Source organism: Brachycentrus maculatus, unplaced genomic scaffold (genome assembly GCF_059751285.1).
Source record: "Brachycentrus maculatus isolate JH-2025_06_01 unplaced genomic scaffold, ASM5975128v1 h1tg000685l, whole genome shotgun sequence".
Lineage (NCBI taxonomy): Eukaryota > Metazoa > Arthropoda > Insecta > Trichoptera > Brachycentridae > Brachycentrus > Brachycentrus maculatus.
Genome location: NW_028281417.1, coordinates 166,601 through 186,950, shown reverse-complemented (window position 1 = coordinate 186,950; position 20,350 = coordinate 166,601). Strand labels below are relative to the sequence as shown.

Here is a 20,350-nt window from a genome sequence, read left to right as displayed (position 1 = left end):
GACTATTTCTCTCAAATATTGACTTTTGCTTCAAAATCTTTGACAATTTCAGCATAAATTTCACCTTGAAGTGTGTACTTTCTCAGCATTTCTTCTCCATGTTATAATGGGTAAATGTAAACGTTGTGTTTCACTCTCTCTCGCTGCTCGCTGATGGTGTGTGAAGGAGACGTGTATTGACCAGTGCTTACTATTTGTTATTTTATTATTATTTTATGTAAAAGACTTTTTGTTTCTCCATTAGTGTATTTTTATATTAGATACTGTATATATGTATTATGTTAAAGGCTTTAGCCGTTCAATAAACAAATACTACTACTACTACCATCACGCCGTTTCCCCGCAGGGGTAGGCAGAGAGGATGGAACGCCACACTCCTCGCCTCCTTCACATCCATACATCTAGTCATACATGCCCTCCGATTACGCAGACTTTTGACACCGCCAGATTTTAGGTTCTGATTGATCTGATCGTGCCAAGTCTTCTTCGGTCGTCCACGTTCTGTTTTCCCTCTCACATTCGCCACATATATTTTCTTAGTCATTCTCCCGCTATCCATTCGCTCCGCATGTCCATACCACCGCAAAGAGCTCTTCCTAATCTCTTCAATTATTCCTCGTTCAGCCTTACATTCCTTTCTTATATCGTCGTTTTTCATTCTGTCATACAATGATTTTCCACACATTCGTCTGAGGGAGCGCATTTCAACAGCGTTCACTCTGCTTTCATCCTTTCATCCAAAAAAAAAAAAGAAAAAAATAAATCTAAGAAAAAAATGTCAGCACTAAAACGGTTAATGAAATAAGACTGCAGTATTTATTTTGATAGTTTTTGTCACCTCTCCATATCACACTTGTCCATTTGTAATCAGTTTCTTACTATGCACACTCGGTTCAGTAGTTTTTCGCGTGTTTTTCTCAATATTACATTCCGGAATAGGTCAAAATCAAGAGTTTACATTGCGTTTCGGAAGAGGTCAAATTAAGAGTAATATCACAACCGCAAGGGGTCAAATTGAGAGTCAATATAAAATGTGAATTTTGCAATAGGTCGAATTGAGAGTGAATATCACATTTCGGAAGAGGTCAATTTGAGAGTTAATATCACATTCTGCAAGAGGTCAAATTGAGAGTAATATCACATTCTAGAAGAGTTTGAATAGAGAGTTTATTTCACGTTCCGGAAGAGGTCAAATTGTGAATTGATATTGCATTCCGCAAGAGGTCAAATTGAGAGTTAATATCACATTCCGCAAGAGGTCAAATTGAGAGTTTATATCACATTCCGAACTGCTTTGGGAAATCGATTCTAAATAATGTAAACCGATTCTAGCTCGGTTTACGATAATGAATTCCGGATTGACGAACGGAGAATGGTGCTATTTTTGACGCACCGTGCCGTGAATAGCACCCATTTTGTGTTATACCATTTTTTGGATCTCTTTGTGCGATCTGTCAGAGTGTTGGAAGCCCTTCTGAAGCCCTCTGAATACAGCCTGGGGAAAATGGTGGAGGTTTGTATCTCACAACAGTCTTCTTCGTCTTTGTCGAGACTTGGACACTTCATATTTATGATAGCCATCTGTGGTGTTGAATGGAGAGTAAAACAAAATTATGACGCGAATGTGGTTGGATGTAGGAAGAATGAAAGTAGGTCGGAATGCGATCTCTCAGGCGAATGCGTGGCAAGATGATGTATGATATATGTTCGAACGGATATAAGGAGAGAATACAAGGCCGAGATAAGTATTATTGATAAAATTGAGAAAGGTGTGCTGAGATGGTTTGGGCATGTGGATCGAATGAGTGAAGAAAGGGTGGTAAAATAAAATTATGAGGTGAATTTGGTTGGTAATAGAAGCAGAGGAAGACTTGGCACGATCGAGTGTTTTAAATACTTGTGCGTCGTCAGGTCAGGTGTCGGAATAATCGGCGGGTATGTGTAAGGAGATGCATGTATGTGGAAGAGGCCAAGATTGTTTGCGAAGACAGATCAGTGCGGCGTTCTATTCTCTCTGCCTACCCTTGCGGTAAATGGCGTGGCGGTTAGTTAGTCAGTTGGTCTATCTCTGGTGTTCTCCTCATACTGTGACTATGGCCGGATGGTCAACGCACTGTTGTTGGGAGGTTTTGTTCACCAACCCCGCCCCTAATTATACTCTGGCAGTCTGCCGCCCGACCCTCAATGTTTGCAGGCGTCTCTCGCGCTCTACCTAAAGTAAGCAAATAGAACGCTCGCAAGCGTCTCCCGCTCTCTACCGACAGTATGGAAAAGATGCTTTTATGGAAACAATGCGTTGAGATAACACAGAGAAGGTGTCTACTGTGAAAATTCATAAATTTGTGGCCTGTTTTTAAGAGGGATTATCCTCTTGTGATGTCGATTCCCAGCTGTCAATTCATCTCTACCTTGGGGTTGGCCGTACAGTGCAATGTAAGGAAGTCTGGATGGTTCCATTCTCCTCACACGCGCACACCATTGTCTCCTTCGTTGCCTCCCCACCTGGCGACATCTTCCATCTCACATATTTCATCACTTCGACACAGTGCTTTGTACACCGTTACGGTTGGAATTTCACATAACTCCATAACATTCCATTGTGAACGTACGGAATTTCAATTAAAAATGTAACCAAACAATACAGCTTAAAATATATCATATATGGTTTATGCCATCATCGCTATAGTACAACTGAGATGTCCAAAATTATACCAAAATATATATACAGCCACATACATAAGTGAAACATGGAGTTGGCAAAAGAAGGATGAAAGTAGACTGAATGCAGTCGAAATGCCATCTCTCAGAATACTGTGCGACAAAACGATGTATGATAGATGTGCGAATAGTGAAATAAGGAAGGAATGCAAGGCTGAGGATAAGCATTATCGATAAAATTAAGAAAGGTGTGTTGAGATGGTTTGGACAAGCAGAACGAATGAGTGAGGAAAGAACGGTAAAACAAATTTATGAGGCGAATGTAATTGGAAAAAGGAGCAGAGGAAGACCGAGAAAAACATGGCACGATCAGGTATGCCAAATACTTGAAAGTGGTCAGGTTAGGAGTCGTAATAATCGGCGGGTGTGTATGAGGAGATGCGTGAATGTGGAAGAGGCGAAGAATGTTTGCAAGGACAGAGTGGTGTGGCGCTCTATTCTCTCTGCCTACCTCTACGGGAAAGCGGCGTGATGGTTAGTTAGTTAGTTAATTAGTTAATAAAAATAATGGAGTAAAAACTCACTCCCCCAGATACAGTTTAGTCCGCAGAAACTCAGTCTCTACTCTTTTTCTACCAAAAGAGACGCTTTCAAGCGTTTCCTGCTAACAATGTGTTAAGGTGCTCGCTCGCTTGTCAGGTGCGGCGGTTCCTGGCGAGGCGCCGGTTCAAGCGGCTGAAGGCGGAGGCGCGCTCCGTGGAGCACGTGAAGAAGCTCAACAAGGGGCTGGAGAACAAGATCATCTCCCTGCAGCAGAGGCTGAGCGACCTGCAGCAGGACAACAAGCAGATAGCGCCGCTGCAGGCCGACCTGGCCGAACTCAAGTATGGCCATCTCTCAGCATAACTGGACCTAACATAACATATCCTAACATGGCCTCGAGTAATGCCATCACTCTAGCACGACATATCCTAACATGAGGTCGAGTAATGCCATGACTTTCACATTACTGGTCCTAATATGAACTTCAGTAATGCCATCACTCTGGCATAACATATCCTAACATGACCTTTATTAATGCCAACACTCTAGCACGACATATCCTAACATGAGCTTCAGTAATGACATCACTCTGGCATAACATATCCTAACATGACCTTTATTAATGCCATCACTCTAGCATGACATATCCTAACATGAGCTTCAGTGATGCCATGAGTCGAGCATAACCGGTCCTAACATAACATAGCCTAACATGGCCTCAAGTAATGCCATCACTCGAGCATAACTGGTCCTAACATGACCTTTAGTAATGCCATCACTCTAACATAACAAATCCTAACATGACCTTTATTAATGCCATCACTCTAGCATAACTGGACCTAACATAACATATCCTAACATAACCTCAAGTAATGCCATCACTCTAGTATAACTGGACCTAGCATAACATATCCTAACATGGCCTCGAGTAATGCCATCACTTTGACATAACATAACCTAACACAACCTCAAGTAGTACCATCACTGTGACATAACATAACATATCTTAACATGACCTTTATTAATGCCATCACTCTGACATAACATATCCTAACATGATCTCAAGTAACGCCTCACTATAACCTTAAGTAATATTAACATCTAATAAAACACAACCCAATCTTATTTGAACGTTTGCAAATAATGAATATTCTCCCTCCCCAGGAGCAAGCTGGAGCCGATGCGCTCGCTGGAGGCGCTGGTGAAGGAGCTGCGCGCGACGGTGCGCGAGCGCGAGGGGCGCCTGGAAGCCCTGGACGCGCAGCTGGCCATGGAGCGCGGCAACACCATCGAGCTGGTGGAGGAGCGCGCGCGCGAGCACGCCGAGCACGCGCGCGCCGCGTCCGAGTGGCGCCGGGAAATCGAGGCGGCGCACCTGCAGCTCGCCCAGACCGCCCAGGACACGCACTCCAACCGAGAAGGTATATATTTATGTATTAAGAATCATAAATAAATGTAACTCGACACACCCATCCAATGAGCTATTTACAAGCTACACGGTCCTAGACGCACGGCAACTGTTCATCAAGGAAGTACTGATTCACCTCTGGAATAAAATGGAAAAGGTAAGATCGCAACAAATTATTCGAACCCGGGCAGCGTTAAATAAAAACTATTTATTGATTTGGCGTTTAATTTGTAGAACTCCATTTAAATTTATGTATTTATTTTAAATCAAACACAGATTTTTTGAGTCTACTAAGTTGTATTTTATTAACAAAAAACACATAAAACAATTGTATTAAGCTTTAAAATATTAATTCTCAATATGGCCATGTCAATAAATTCTTCCTTTCCCAGAAAATAAATATAAGGGTACATACCTACATCCCCCATTAGCTACTGTTGTCTCCCATAAATTATTGCTGCACGTGTCAAAACTGTCACTTAGAATTGTATAGCTACATAAGGACCGTAGTCCATTTGATCTTCACATGCGTTTGATAATGCCCTAACAAGGCGAAACAATTGTCACAATTTAATTTTTTATGTGTTTTTTGTTAATAAAATACAACTTAGTAGACTCAAAAAATCTGTGTTTGATTTAAAATAAATACATAAAATGAAAACTATATTGGCCCATCCGTTAAAACAAGTTTTGCGCAAATAACTGTTTCATTCCTTGCTCCAAAGATATTTAATTTCCTGCCCGAAACCTTGAAGTTTTCCAGTAGTGATCAAGTCTTCAAGAACAGTGTCCGTCAATGGTTGCTTCGCATTGGAAGGGACAAGGTAGAAAGTGATTGAATTAAAGTCCAGGTGTGATTATTTTATTATAAAACCTTTATACTGGAAATAATTTTTGTATCTCCTGTATGTAATGTATATAATCTAATAATAAAAAAACAAATAATATTAAAAAATTTAAAAAATATATAAAAATTGTATGAACATGTTAGTATTCGGCTCAACACAGGCCATGCCTAAAGAGCCGTAATACATTTAGTAAATGTATATATGAAAAAAATAAATAAATAAATAATTTTTTTTATATATATTGGTGTAATGGTCAGCATGCTCGCCTACCGTTCTGGAGGTCCCGGGTTCGATTCCCAGGGGGGTTTAATAAATATAAGTGATTTTTTCACTCTAATATTTATTCAATATTACACTGGGCTGGTACCTGAAGTGGAGGGCTGATCACCTTTCCTTCATGTGTAATCGATCGAGATAACACTGCGTTTATATGAAGCAGTGCCCTATGCACCATTGGGGTGCGGATAAGGGTTTTATCTATCTATATATATATATATATATATATATTCACTTCGACCATATTAGGTCTATTGTGACCTCCCTCCGTGTCATAGCTCACTCTCAAGACTTATGTGAGTCATGTAGCTCACGACCTGCCTTGGTGGTAGGAGCTTCACCTTCTCGGAGTCCAGTAGAGGTCCTCCAAGGATGTGACTCCAATTGCGAGCGAGTGCGTCACAGTTATAGAGAATGTGGTTTGGTGTTTCGTTATCCTCCATACAAAATTTGCACACTAGGGAATCATATAGTCCACTTTTCGTCATGTGTTTCTTCAGTCTGCAGTGTCCTGTCAAGGTCCTGGTTAGGTTAGGATAGGTTCTGTTAGCACCTTTACCTAGCTCACTGGAATATCTGCAGTCCTCTGTATCCACCTAACCTATCTCACTGGAATATCTGCAGTTCTCTGTATTCACCTAACTTATCTCACTGGAATATCTGCAGTCCTCTGTATCCACCTAACCTAGCTCACTGGAATATCTGCAGTCCTCTGTATCCACCTAACCTATCTCACTGGAATATCTGCAGTTCTCTGTATTCACCTAACTTATCTCACTGGAATATCTGCAGTCCTCTGTATCCACCTAACCTATCTCACTGAAATATCTGCAGTCGTCTGTATCCACCTAACCTATCTCACTGGAATATCTGCAGTCTTCTGTATCCACCTAACCTAGCTCACTGGAATATCTGCAGTCCTCTGTATCCACCTAACCTATCTCACTGGAATATCTGCAGTTCTCTGTATTCACCTAACTTATCTCACTGGAATATCTGCAGTCCTCTGTATCCACCTAACCTAGCTCACTGGAATATCTGCAGTCCTCTGTATCCACCTAACCTATCTCACTGGAATATCTGCAGTTCTCTGTATTCACCTAACTTATCTCACTGGAATATCTGCAGTCCTCTGTATCCACCTAACCTATCTCACTGAAATATCTGCAGTCGTCTGTATCCACCTAACCTATCTCACTGGAATATCTGCAGTCTTCTGTATCCACCTAACCTAGCTCACTGGAATATCTGCAGTCCTCTGTATCCACCTAACCTATCTCACTGGAATATCTGCAGTTCTCTGTATTCACCTAACTTATCTCACTGGAATATCTGCAGTCCTCTGTATCCACCTAACCTATCTCACTGGAATATCTGCAGTTCTCTGTATTCACCTAACTTATCTCACTGGAATATCTGCAGTCCTCTGTATCCACCTAACCTATCTCACTGAAATATCTGCAGTCGTCTGTATCCACCTAACCTATCTCACTGGAATATCTGCAGTCTTCTGTATCCACCTAACCTAGCTCACTGGAATATCTGCAGTCCTCTGTATCCACCTAACCTATCTCACTGGAATATCTGCAGTTCTCTGTATTCACCTAACTTATCTCACTGGAATATCTGCAGTCCTCTGTATCCACCTAACCTATCTCACTGAAATATCTGCAGTCGTCTGTATCCACCTAACCTATCTCACTGGAATATCTGCAGTTCTCTGTATCTACCTAACCTATCTCACTGGAATATCTGCAGTTCTCTGTATTCACCTAACTTATCTCACTGGAATATCTGCAGTCCTCTGTATCCACCTAACCTATCTCACTGGAATATCTGCAGTTCTCTGTATTCACCTAACTTATCTCACTGGAATATCTGCAGTCCTCTGTATCCACCTAACCTATCTCACTGAAATATCTGCAGTCGTCTGTATCCACCTAACCTATCTCACTGGAATATCTGCAGTCTTCTGTATCCACCTAACCTAGCTCACTGGAATATCTGCAGTCCTCTGTATCCACCTAACCTATCTCACTGGAATATCTGCAGTTCTCTGTATTCACCTAACTTATCTCACTGGAATATCTGCAGTCCTCTGTATCCACCTAACCTATCTCACTGAAATATCTGCAGTCGTCTGTATCCACCTAACCTATCTCACTGGAATATCTGCAGTTCTCTGTATCTACCTAACCTATCTCACTGGAATATCTGCAGTTCTCTGTATTCACCTAACTTATCTCACTGGAATGTCTGCAGTCCTCTGTATCCACCTAACCTAGCTCACTGGAATATTTGCAGATTCGGAGCGCAAGATGAGGGAGCAGTACGAGCTGGAGAAGAGGGAGCTGCTGTCGGAGCTCGACCAGGAAAAGACGGCTTACCAGCGCCTGCTCACCGACCAATACCGTCTGCAGGCGCGCCTCGAGGAAATCCAAGCGTATGTCTCAATTTCCACCTGTCCGCTCTGTTTTCTGGGCAACTCTGGACCCAAAGGGCGCTTGTACACTGCACAGAATTTTACTGCCCGGCAGTCCGTTTTTTTTAATATAAGCGACTTCGACGGTTTAGCGTGATGGAGCTCACGCGCACCGTAGTGCACCGATCCGGAGAAAGACGGACAAGTCTTCTTCTTCTTCGTATTGTAGGCCTTGCGGCCTGTTTTTAAGAGGGGTTAGCCTCCTGCGACGTCGATTCCCAGCTATCGACCCATCTCTTTGGTGTTCTGCTCGGGAGTCGTCTACCATGGGGTTGGCCGTACAGTGCGATGTGGGGGAGTCTGGATGGTTCCATTATCCTCACACGCGCATACCATTGTCTCCTTCGTTGCCTTTCCCACCTAACGACATCTTCGATCTCGCATATTTCCCAAGTGCACAAGTCAATCATCTGTTTTTTCATGCTAACTGGACCGCCAGACAGTAAAATTCCTTCTTCTTCTTCTTTTTGTAGATCCTAGGGATCTGTTTGTGCTTCCGCATGTCGCTCTTGGGATGTTGACTCCCAGCTGTATTTCCACCTTTTCGGAGGTCTGCCTGGGGGTCTGCGTCCTTCAGGGATTCCTTGAAGGGTGATAACTGGAAGTACTATAACTGGTGGAAGTCTGCCATCTGACATTCTGTAAAATTCTGTGTAGTGCAAATTGCTCCAGCTCTGATGAAACTAAAAAAAGACCATCTGACCATCACGTCACTTTCGCAGGGGTAGGCAGAGAGAATAGAACGCCCCACCCCTCTGTCTTTGCAAACAATCTGCATCACGTTGCACACGTGTAACATTCACCAATTCTACCCATGATTGACGACCGCACTACTCAAATTCATGGAAGTTCTAGATAACAATGCCTTTTCTTCAAAATGCAAAAACAACACTTTCTGCCCTGTAGCGGGTAAATATTGTGTTAAAAATATGCCTCTTTTCCTGGGATATAGTACATTTTTTGGGCATTCCGAAAACATGCACAACTGAAAATTGACGATTTTTGATGTATGACGTTGTTGAAAGGAGTGAGCGATATATAGAATTTCCAAGGATTTGAGTAGTGTGGTTGTCAATAATGGGTAGAATTGGTGAATGTTACACGTGTGTAAAGTGATCACTTAAACCAGCCTATGACGGTCGTCATCCCCGTAAAGACTTCCATATTCTTCTTCATCTTTGATGACATGTCAAAAAATAATATTAGCTAAGATAATCATGTTTTCAAGCGTTTGTGAATATAACCCAGGATTCGGACCTCACATACTAATGGAAAGTCTCTGCTCAATAAGAGCTTCCCTCATTCCAACATAGATGGCTGTTGTGAACTCGCGCATACCGCGTCACGAGTTTGATCAATATATCTAGGAGTTCCAAAAATTTCATTAGTGTGGTTGTCAATCGTGGGTAGAATTGGTGAATGTTACACGTGTAGAAGTGATCACTTAACCAAGCCTTCGACGGTCATAAGCCCCGTGATTGCCCAGACTTCCATATTCTTCTTCATCTATGCTGAGATCTCAAAAAAGAATATAAAAAATAACTCCTATAGTTGGAGATAATACAGATCTGTGAGCTAGTATTTGGACACACTCAAAATGTTGTAACAAGGTATATTGACTATTGTCCCCCTCCGTGGTGTACTGTTCAGCGTGTTTAGCTACCATTCTGGAGGTGCCGGGTTCGATTCCCAGGGAGTCAAATAAATATTAGTCATTCTACACCGTAATATTTATTTAATATTACCCTGGACTGGTTCCTGAAGCGCAAGAGTGATCACCTTGCCTTCGTGTAAGTAATGATCAAGATAAAACTGCTTCAATTCGATGCAGTGCCCTATGCACCATTGGGTGCGGATAAGGATTATAAGTAAGTAAAAATATTGACTATGTTGACACAAACGTGTATTTGAAATGCTGATTTTTGTTGTACAGGAAGCAGTCCGGGCAGAAATCCCACCAGCGTTCCCTCTCCAATACATCGCAGCAGGATGAGGTACGTTCCCATGCGTTGTGAGTTTGTTTAGAATATCAGTTTCGGTAGCACCCAGTATGACAAGTGGTTGGAATGGAGCGTAGATGTTGTGGTATGGACTGTATCAAGACTTAATAGTCCCCAGGACTTGGAATGTTCTGTGTTGGCTAGGTGCACCCGGAATATTCTGTGTTAGCTAGGTGTACCCGAAATGTTCTGTGTTGTTTATGTACACCCAGAATGTTCTGTGTTGGCTACGTGCACCCAGAATGTTCTGTGTTGGCTACGTACACCCAGAATGCTCTGTGTTGGCTATGTACACCCCGAAAGTTCTGTGTTGGCTACGTGCACCCAGATTATTCTGCGTTAGCTGAGCACACTTGGCACATTACATTGAAGGTATATGTGCCATCTACTACTATTATAATATATATGTAGTATAATTGTGTCACCTATTTTCATAATCCGCCATATCCATGTAAGTCAATTTTACAAAAAATGCAAAATTCTTGTCCATTTATGTTCCAGGACGGGGGCTACGGCTCAGTGCGCTCTGCGAACTCTCTCCGCCCCGGGCCGGACATGGCCGAGCCGGCCGACGCGGCGCTGGTGCTGCGGCTGCAGGCGCGCGCGGAGGAGCTGCTGCGGCAGCGCGACGCAGCACGCGCGCGTGAGCAGGAAGCGCGCGCCGCGCGGCCGGGCGAGCCGGGCGCGGAGGAGCGCCACCGCGTGTCAGAGCTCGAGGTGGAGGGCGCGCGCCTGCGGGGCGACCTCACGCGCCTGCGCGACGCAGTGGCGCGCGGTGCCGACCTCGCCGCCAGGGAACTGGCCGGTCAGTGCAATGTACCCAAGAAACGCTACTATATTAACTGCATTGTACCTGAAAAGGGCCACTATACTTGTCAAGTAGTAGCTATTGTATGAAGAATGTCACATTCGCTTTTTTCACATACCAATCTGATCAATAATATGTCCTTTTTTGCCTTTCAGAGCAACTTGTGTCAGTTCCAACGGTGTAAATGTGTCACATTCGCTTTTTTCACATACCAATCTGATCAATAATATGTCCTTTTTTGCCTTTCAGAGCAACTTGTGTCAGTTCCAACGGTGTAAATGTGTCACATTCGCTTCTTTCATGCACCAGTCTGGTCAATAATATGTCCTTTTTTTGTCTTTCAGAGCAACTTGTGTCAGTTCCAACGGTGTAAATGTGTCACATTCGCTTCTTTCATGCACCAGTCTGGTCAATAATATGTCCTTTTTTGTCTTTCAGAGCAATTTGTGTCACTTCAAGAGGAATTGGATAGACGCCGTGAAGAGTGCATCCAGCTGCGCAGCATCCTAGCCAATCAGGTAAAGCGCCATTGCATTAATTGGATATGTGACGTGACAAGGAGCTGACAAAAAAATTGCACTAAAAAAATCTAATTAAATTTATACATTTTTTCAAACCAATTTTTATTTAATCTTAATTTTTGGTCTGTCATTGAGGAAAGCTATAAATTCATAATAGTCTTTTCAGCCATACCTCACTCGACCTGTTTTTAGTGACGTCACTGATGATTATCGCAAATAGTGAAAATCGGGAATTCACCCGCTCGAAATTGTTGTGCATACTATAAGATGTAGAGTCGGGTGCTGAATTCAATTTATTTTTTATCGGGCATGCTCCATCGTGATTGGTTGATATGTTGACATTCCTTTACATACTGTTAATATCATGTATTATATCATTTACATTTTAGAGACACATGAATTTACATTCTAGAGAATTTTGGGATAAAATTTTAAGTCACATTTTAGATTAATTTGATATTGAATTTTATTAAATTTTTATGTTACATTTTAGAGAATTTTGAGGTAAAATTTTAGTATAATTTGAGATTACGCTTATGAGAATATTGAGGCATAATTTTAGTGAAATTTCGAATTACATTTTTGAAAATTTTTAAATAAAATTTGAAATTACATTTCACAGAATTTTGAGATTGAATTTTAGCAAAAAAATTAACTACGTCTAGAGAATTTTAAAATAAATTTTTAGTGTAATTTGAAATAACAGTTCAGAGAATTTTAGCATAAGACTTTAGAAACTTTAGAAAATTACATTTTAGAAAATTTTATGTAAAAATTTGATATCACGTTTTAGATAGTTTTCTTATTACATTTTAGAGAACATTGTAATTTCATTTTATAGAATTTCGAGGGTACATTTTAGAGAACTTTAGACCTTTTTTTAAATTTATTTAAACATTTATTTATATTTTACAGAATTCTTAGATTATAATTTATTCTTTTTCGGTTTTCAAACTGCATTTGAGATTAATTTGATATTGTATCTTAGAGAATTTTAATGCTTCCTGTAAGAGAGTTTTAAATTAATTTGAAGTTACATAGAGAATTTGGAGATTACATTTCAGAGAATTATTATTTACAATTTAGAGAATCTCAATTTACAATTTAGAGAATCTCAATTTACAATTTGGAGAATCTCAATTTTCAATTTAGAGAATCTCAATTTACAATTTAGAGAATCTTAATTTACAATTTAGAGAATCATTATATACAATTGAGAGAATCTCAATTTACAATTTGGAGAATCTCAATTTACAATTTAGAGAATCTCAATGTGCAATGCAGATTTTTTTTAAATTTACATTTTTGAGAATTATCGTCACTGGGTCCATAATTTGTTGATCATTGGGTAGTAAATAATATGATATATTCTTTTTGGGCTACCAGAAGCCGTGGTTCCAAGCCCTAAAGGATGTCGTAAGTACATTCCGCCTCATTCATAGTCTCTCCATTTCATACATTACTGCGCTATAATTCCTCCATATCCCATAACGATCTTTAGTATTCTTCCTCTGATAAATGTTTTTATCGTAGACTTGTTGTTGATCTTATACCTGCCTCAGCTGCAAATATATACCTTCTGATTCCTCCACTCCTGACCCTGGCATACAGTCCTAGCTTCTAGCCACACATGCTACACAGACTTAGGTGTACTCTTCCATATATACTGCTCTAACCATTCTCTATATATGACCACACCACCCTAGAGACCGTCTTCCCAACTATACCTGCCTCAGCTGCACATATATACCTTCTGATTCCTCCACTCCTGACCCTGGCATACAGTCCTAGCTTCTAGCCATACATGCTACATAGACTTTTAGGTGTACCCTTCTATAAATACTACTCTAACCATTCTCAATATATGACCACACCATCCTAGAGACCATCTTCCCAACTATATCTGCCTCAGCTGCACATATATACCATCTGATTTCTCCACCCTGGCACACAGTCCTAGCTTCTAGCCATACATGCTACATAGACTTTTAGGTGTACCCTTCTATAAATACTACTCTAACCATTCTCTATACATGACCACACCATCCTAGAGACCATCTTTCCAACTATACCTGCCTCAGCTGCACATATATACCTTCTGATTTCCCACTCCTGACCCTGGCGTACAGTCCTAGCTTCTAGCCACACATGCTACGCAGACTTAGGTGTACTCTTCCATATATACTGCTCTAACCATTCTCAATATATGACCACACCATCCTAGAGACCGTCTTCCCAACTATACCTGCCTCAGCTGCACATATATACCTTTTGATTCCTCCACTCCTGACCCTGGCGTACAGTCCTAGCTTCTAGCCACACATGCTACACAGACTTAGGTGTACTCTTCCATATATACTGCTCTAACCATTCTCTATATATGACCACACCAACCTAGAGACCGTCTTCCCAACTGTACCTGCCTCAGCTGCACATATATACCTTCTGATTCCTCCATACAGTCCTAGCTTCTAGCAACACATTCTACATAGACTTTTAGGTGTACCCTTCTATAAATACTACTCTAACCATTCTCTATATATGACCACACCATCCTAGAGACCGTCTTCCCAACTATACCTGCCTCATCTGCACATATATACCTTCTGATTCCTCCACTCCTGACCCTGGCATACAGTCCTAGCTTCTAGCCACACATGCTACGTAGACTCTCGGGCCTACTCTCCCTTGATCTTCCCAACTATACCTGCCTCAGCTGCACATATATACCTTCTGATTCCTCCACTCCTGACCCTGGTGCACAGTCCTAGCTTCTAGCCACACATGCTACGTAGACGCTTGATCTCTTTCCATATCTCACCTTCCGTGATATTCACAGATAAGCATAATCTCTAGTATTCGGTACATTTCTTAGACTACTGTTTTGATCCCTCCCATATATCTTGTATAGATAATTAAAAAAGCCGACAATAGTTTCTAGTGGGTCTTATCTTATCTTCTGTCCATTATCGTACCGTATTGTCGCTAGTGAAGTGTCACGTTGTGTTTAGCGGTCTTCAATTCTATGTTTTCCTGGGTGAAATCCAAAGTAAACAAATTATAGTTAACCCTCGATATAACGGTCTAAATGGGGATAGCTTCTAAGTGTCCGTTAACCCTCCCTTCCCAGTGCTGTGTACCTTGCACACATTGCTTCTAATATCCGTAATATCTCTTTAAATATAATAAATAAAGCGCCAAGATTTTAGGTATTCCTCCATAACATATTTACGCATTCATTTAAAAAATAATATTAATAACAATCAGAATTTATCGGGTACATTGGAGCTATTTTGTGAATATCGGAAACAAATTCAGGTATAAACAGCGCGTGAAGTGTGTGCGAGAGCCGCGACACTAAATTCGCATCTCACTCTTGCATACTTGCACTGTGCAACCGTGAGGAGCTCAAAGCTCAATGTTCTCTGGCTAGAGGCAGCTCTTGAGCTTCCGACAAGAGTGGACATATGCTTGTTCCGTGAGCGTTGCCAGATGGTTTTTTTTTAATGTTTTCACCAAATAAATCTAAATTATTATAATTTTTTACTTCCTTTATAATTACTTAAGAGGATTAGCTATGAATGTCGTAAACATACATGTGTGTAAAGTGATCACTAAAACCAGTTTCTGACGAATATAAGCCATATTCTTCTGCGTATGTCAAAAAATAATAAAAGTCACTCGTTGCCTCTGAGTGAGTGTCTGCTTTCTAGCCGAGAAGAATGCCGCTATGCGGGTATATACCCGATTGCGGGATGTATCGTCGACGCCGTGTCACCAACGTACCCGCGTTCCTCGCTGTTTACGTAGTGGGTTGTGATGAGGGGATATTGTGTTGCAGACGGTGAACCTCAAGTCTCTGGCGACCTCCAACTACGGCTCTGATGTGGACGTCATCAACGAGGACGGGGAGCTAGTGCAGGCCTTCGAAGGGCAGAAGAGAATCACCAAGTAAGACTCTCATTCATCTTCTTCTTTTACTGCTGGCATTTTCCCAAAGAAGCATGCTGCAGACAAGAGTGGGCTTTAATAATAATAATAATTTTGGATAATTTATATGGCGCCATTTTCGTAAAATACTACCACAAGGGCGCTTATACAGAATGGATTATGATTCTTCTTCTCCGTCTTAATCCTCATTGCTGAGGGTTGTGACTCTTGCAGAAGCAATGACTCTTCTCCAGTTATCCCTTGACTGCGCTGCACGTAGCTCCAACCGCCGAGGTGCCTGCTGCTGCCTTAACTCCATCGGTCCATCGTGTGGGGATCTTCCTCTCCCTCTCTTTCCCTCCAGGCTACCCATCACAACTAGTCGTTCCAGGCTATCCTCGTTGCCACGCGCAACCTGTCCAAAGAACTGGAGAGTCTGTCGGGTACAGATATTGTCCGCTTCTGTAGTGTAATGTTCTGTAGTGTTCTGGAGGTCCTGGGTTCGATTCCCAGGGGAGGTCAAATAAATATAAGTGATTTTTACACTGTAATATTTATTCAATATTACCCTGGACTGGTACCTGAAGCGGAGGGCTGATCACCTTTCCTTCATGTGTAAACGATCAAGATAACAGTGTGTTTATATGAAGCAGTGCCCTATGCACCATCGGGGTGCGGATAAGGGTTTCACACAGATATTGGCTTATAATTGGATTATGATATGGAAATGATAATGATAAAAAAAATATATATTAAAGAAAAACGTCGTAAATCCACTGAATCTGAAGGGGGGAAAGTGGAGCCGTCGTATTATTGCACCTTCTTCTCGGTCTTCTTGGGCTGGAGCATGGACAAGATGCTGGGCTTTGCACTGATTCATCCTCTTCTTCTTCTTCTTGCAGGCAATTGGAGGAGGAGCTCAGCATCGAGAGGGAGCGGCATGCGGCGACTGCTTCAGAGCTGTCGGCGGAGCTGGACCGTCTCCGGGACGATTGCGAAAGGCAGCAAAAGTCAGTTTCTGTACTTTATAATTTATTCCAACTTTAATTTGGCATTTCGAATCATCGTTGATCAATTCTGACGATTGGAGCACAACTGCAAAAGCCCTTTTTAAGTACACCTGGTCCTTTTCAGGTCCACCAACTGCTATGGCTCTTTTTAGGTTAAGTTCTCCAACTGCAATGGTTTTTTTCAAGTCGATTAAATGGCCCTTTTCATGTCTATTATCTAAAACAGCCTTTTTCAGGTTGATTATCCAAAAGAGCCCTTTAAGGTTCACCAACTGCAACAGCTCTTGTTAGGTTACGTTCTTCAACTTCAACGGTCTTTTCAGATTGATTATCTGAAACAGCCCTTTTCAGGTCTATTATCTTAATTTTCATGTCGATTATCTAAAAGAGCCCTTTTTAGGTTCACCAACTGCAACGGCCCTTTGCAGACTGATTACCTACAACATCCCTTTTCAGGTCTATTATCTTAATTTTCATGTCAATTATCCAAAAGAGCCCTTTTTATTTTCACCAACTGCAACGGCCCTTTTCAGGACGACTTGATCAAACAAACATCATTACAAGACTGTTTCTGTCCCCAGATTGCTGGCGGCAGGGCCGGCCGGCTCGGACCAGTTCCTCAAGGGGGAGATATCCCGCCTCGCCGCGCAGAACTTGGCGCTGCAGGAGAAGGTGGATGAGCTCACTGAAGCCTGCGAGCGGTTCCGCCAGCGCCTGCAGGAGCTGGGGCACGATCCACTCTCATGTAACTACCATACTGTAGCGCTTTGAAAGTTCAAGTTGGCTTTATCAAAGGCTCGATTTAGCCATTTATTATTATTATACATACTTAGTTTTTAATCAATGTTTTACTTAGTAAATACCACTATTTCTTAAATCTACTGTGACACGTGTTTCGATGCATTCGGCATCATTTTCAAACACCGTAAGTAAAATATTAATTAAAAATGGATAGATTTTACCACAAAGTGACTGCCGAATCAATTGATGAAATTATACTTAGTCTTCACCCATTTGCTTTATTAAAGGCTCTTATGGGCTGTCTCTGAGGGTTCAAATGAGCTTTGTCAATGTCTCAATTTGGCCAATTTTACCACCATATCGTCCTTCACACGTTTGCTTTTTTAGGTGTTCAAAAGGGTTTTTTTTGAGGGTTCAAATTAGCTTTGTCAAAAGCTCGATTTGGCCACTTTTACAACTGTATTTTTTCTCTACGCATTTGCTATATTAAAGGCTCAAATGGGCTATCTTTGAGGGTTCAAAGTAGCTTTATCAATGTCTCAATTTGTCCAGTTTTACTACCATACCGTCCTTCATACGTTTGTTATTTTAGGTGCTCAAAAGGGCTATTTTTGAGGCTTCAAATTAGTTTTATGAATGGCTTGATTTAGCCACTTTTGCAACTGTACTTTTTCTTTAAACACTTGCTATATCAAAGGATCAAATGGGGTATCCGCGAGGGTTCAAATTAGCTTTATCAAGGGCTTGATTTGGCCATTTTTACTACCATATTTGTCTTTACACATTTGCTATATTAAAGGCTCAAATGGGCTGTCTTTGAGGGTTAAATTAGCTATAAATTACCTATATCCAGAGCTTGATTTGGCCAATTTTACTACCATATTTGTCTTTAGACATTTGTTATATTAAAGGCTCGAATGGTCTTTTTGTTGAGGCTTAAAATTAGCTTTATTAAGGGCTCAATTTGGCCTTTTTTCTACAATACTTTGAGTTATATATCTTTGAAAACCCCGGGCTTTCGGGTTCGGGGAAACCCGGGTAGAAAACCCCAGTTTTCTTGATGACTTTATGGAGAATCGAAGTAGGCCATATAGCTTTATTTTATTTGGCCAATCACTTTGATCTTTGTGTGAGTGACGTGAGGTCTGATTGCAGCGTCGGTGGCGCGCGACACGTCCACGCTGCCCGTGGTGAAGAAGAAGGAGCGCGCGGGCGAGTACGCGGGCATGTTCGAGTACGCGGCGGGCGCGGAGGGCGCGCTGGTGCAGCGCCTCGTGGCCGAGCTGGCGCCGCGCACCGCCGTCACGCTGCTGCCCGGCCTGCCCGCCTACGTGCTCTTCATGTGCATCCGCTACACGGACCACATCAACGACGACGACAAGGTGACGCGCCCGGCCTCCCATACATATACCCGGCCTTCTTGACATATTCGGTCTTTTCAACATATTCAACCATCCTGACATATTCGGCCTTCCTGACATATTCAACTTTATTGACATATTCGGCCTTCCTGACATTCGGTCTCTTCAACATATTCAACCTTTTTGACATATTCAACCTTATTGACATATTCGACCTTCTTGACATATTCGGCCTACTTAATATAATCGGCCTTTTTTAAACATATTTAGCCTTCTGAATATATGTGGCCTTCTGAACATATTCGGAAATCTTAACACATTTGGCCTTCCTAATATATTCGGTCTCCATAACATATTCAACCTTCCTAACATTCAGCCTTCTTAACATATTCGACCTTTCCTAACAAATCCGGCCTTCTTGACATATTCGGCCTTAACGTATTCGGATACTTATCTTTATATTTTGGATGGACTTTTCACTGAACCGCCAAACATGTTTTGTAATATGGCATATATATCCGCCGCCTAAAGTTCGATTTGAGTGGCGAGAGCTCCCATCTGCCCCCTAGAGTTCCATCAATTCACGGCCTTCCCCATACTTGAGTCGCACTAACTAGAATGGTTGTGTTGTTGACAGGTGCGTGTGTTGCTGCGCGTTTTCATCAACGGGGTGAAGAAGGTGGTCAAGAGGAAGGGGGAGAAGATGGACATTTCCATTATGTGGCTGGCCAATACGCTCAGGTAATTATTGCATTTGTATCATCATGTATAATGTATGTTCACACTTTCCTGTGTCTCATAATGTATATTGGATATTTATACTTTCTGGTATCTCATCATGTATATTGCATGTTCACACTTTCCGGTATCTCATTATGTATATTGCATATTCACAATTTCTGGTATCCAGTATCTCATAATATATATTGATTTGATTTTCACAAATTCCGATATTTCATCATGTTTATTGTATGTCCAAATTATCCAGTATCTCATTATGTATATTGTATGTTCACACTTCCCGTATTTCATCATGTATATTGTATGTTCATACTTTCCTGTGTCTCATAATGTATATTGGATATTCATACTTTCTGGTATCTCATCATGTATATTGCATGTTCACACTTCCCATATCTCATCATGTATATTGTATGTTCACACTATCCAATGTCTCATCATGTTTATTGGATAATCATACTTCCCAGTATCCTATCATGTTTATGGCATGTTCACACCTTCCCGTATCTCATCATGTATATTGAATGTTCACACTTTTCTGTATCTCATTGTGTATATAGTATATTACACCTTCCGGTATCTCATCATGTATATTTATTATGTATTTACACCTTCTTGTATCTCATCATGTATATTGCATGTTCACACCATCATGTATATTGGATGCTCACACCTTGTGATATTTCATCATGTATATCGAATATTCACACCTCCCGGTATCTCATCATGTATATCGCATGTTCACACCCTCCTGTACCTCATCACGCCCCCCTCTGGTTGCAGACTGCTGCACTGCCTGAAGCAGTACAGCGGCGACCGGGCCTACCAGGTGTCCAACACGCCCGCCCAGAACAAGCAGTGCCTCAAGAACTTCGACCTCTCCGAGTATCGCCAGGTGCTCTCCGACATCGCCGTGTGGATATACCAAGGTGGGTACTACCATCCATAAATCCCAAGGACTGCTCATCCGGTCAGTCCACCTGTCCGGACCATCCCTCACCAATCTCCCTTGGGCCTTTATAT

General features: G+C 41.6%; 1 protein-coding gene across 1 annotated transcript in view; it reads left to right on the top strand.

Annotated features, from left to right (window-relative positions):
- The window catches only part of LOC148300616 (unconventional myosin-Vb-like), a 57,596-nt gene that overhangs the window by 31,238 nt on the left and 6,008 nt on the right, over nucleotides 1-20,350 (top strand). Inside the window, exons 18-29 of the mRNA XM_088274541.1 lie at nucleotides 3,358-3,542; nucleotides 4,366-4,622; nucleotides 8,038-8,176; nucleotides 10,149-10,209; nucleotides 10,717-11,020; nucleotides 11,462-11,541; nucleotides 15,386-15,495; nucleotides 16,377-16,484; nucleotides 17,066-17,229; nucleotides 18,381-18,607; nucleotides 19,224-19,327; nucleotides 20,111-20,256. Coding sequence (XP_088130667.1) covers nucleotides 3,358-3,542; nucleotides 4,366-4,622; nucleotides 8,038-8,176; nucleotides 10,149-10,209; nucleotides 10,717-11,020; nucleotides 11,462-11,541; nucleotides 15,386-15,495; nucleotides 16,377-16,484; nucleotides 17,066-17,229; nucleotides 18,381-18,607; nucleotides 19,224-19,327; nucleotides 20,111-20,256 — 1,885 coding nt within the window. The remainder of the gene's footprint in view (nucleotides 1-3,357; nucleotides 3,543-4,365; nucleotides 4,623-8,037; nucleotides 8,177-10,148; nucleotides 10,210-10,716; nucleotides 11,021-11,461; nucleotides 11,542-15,385; nucleotides 15,496-16,376; nucleotides 16,485-17,065; nucleotides 17,230-18,380; nucleotides 18,608-19,223; nucleotides 19,328-20,110; nucleotides 20,257-20,350) is intronic.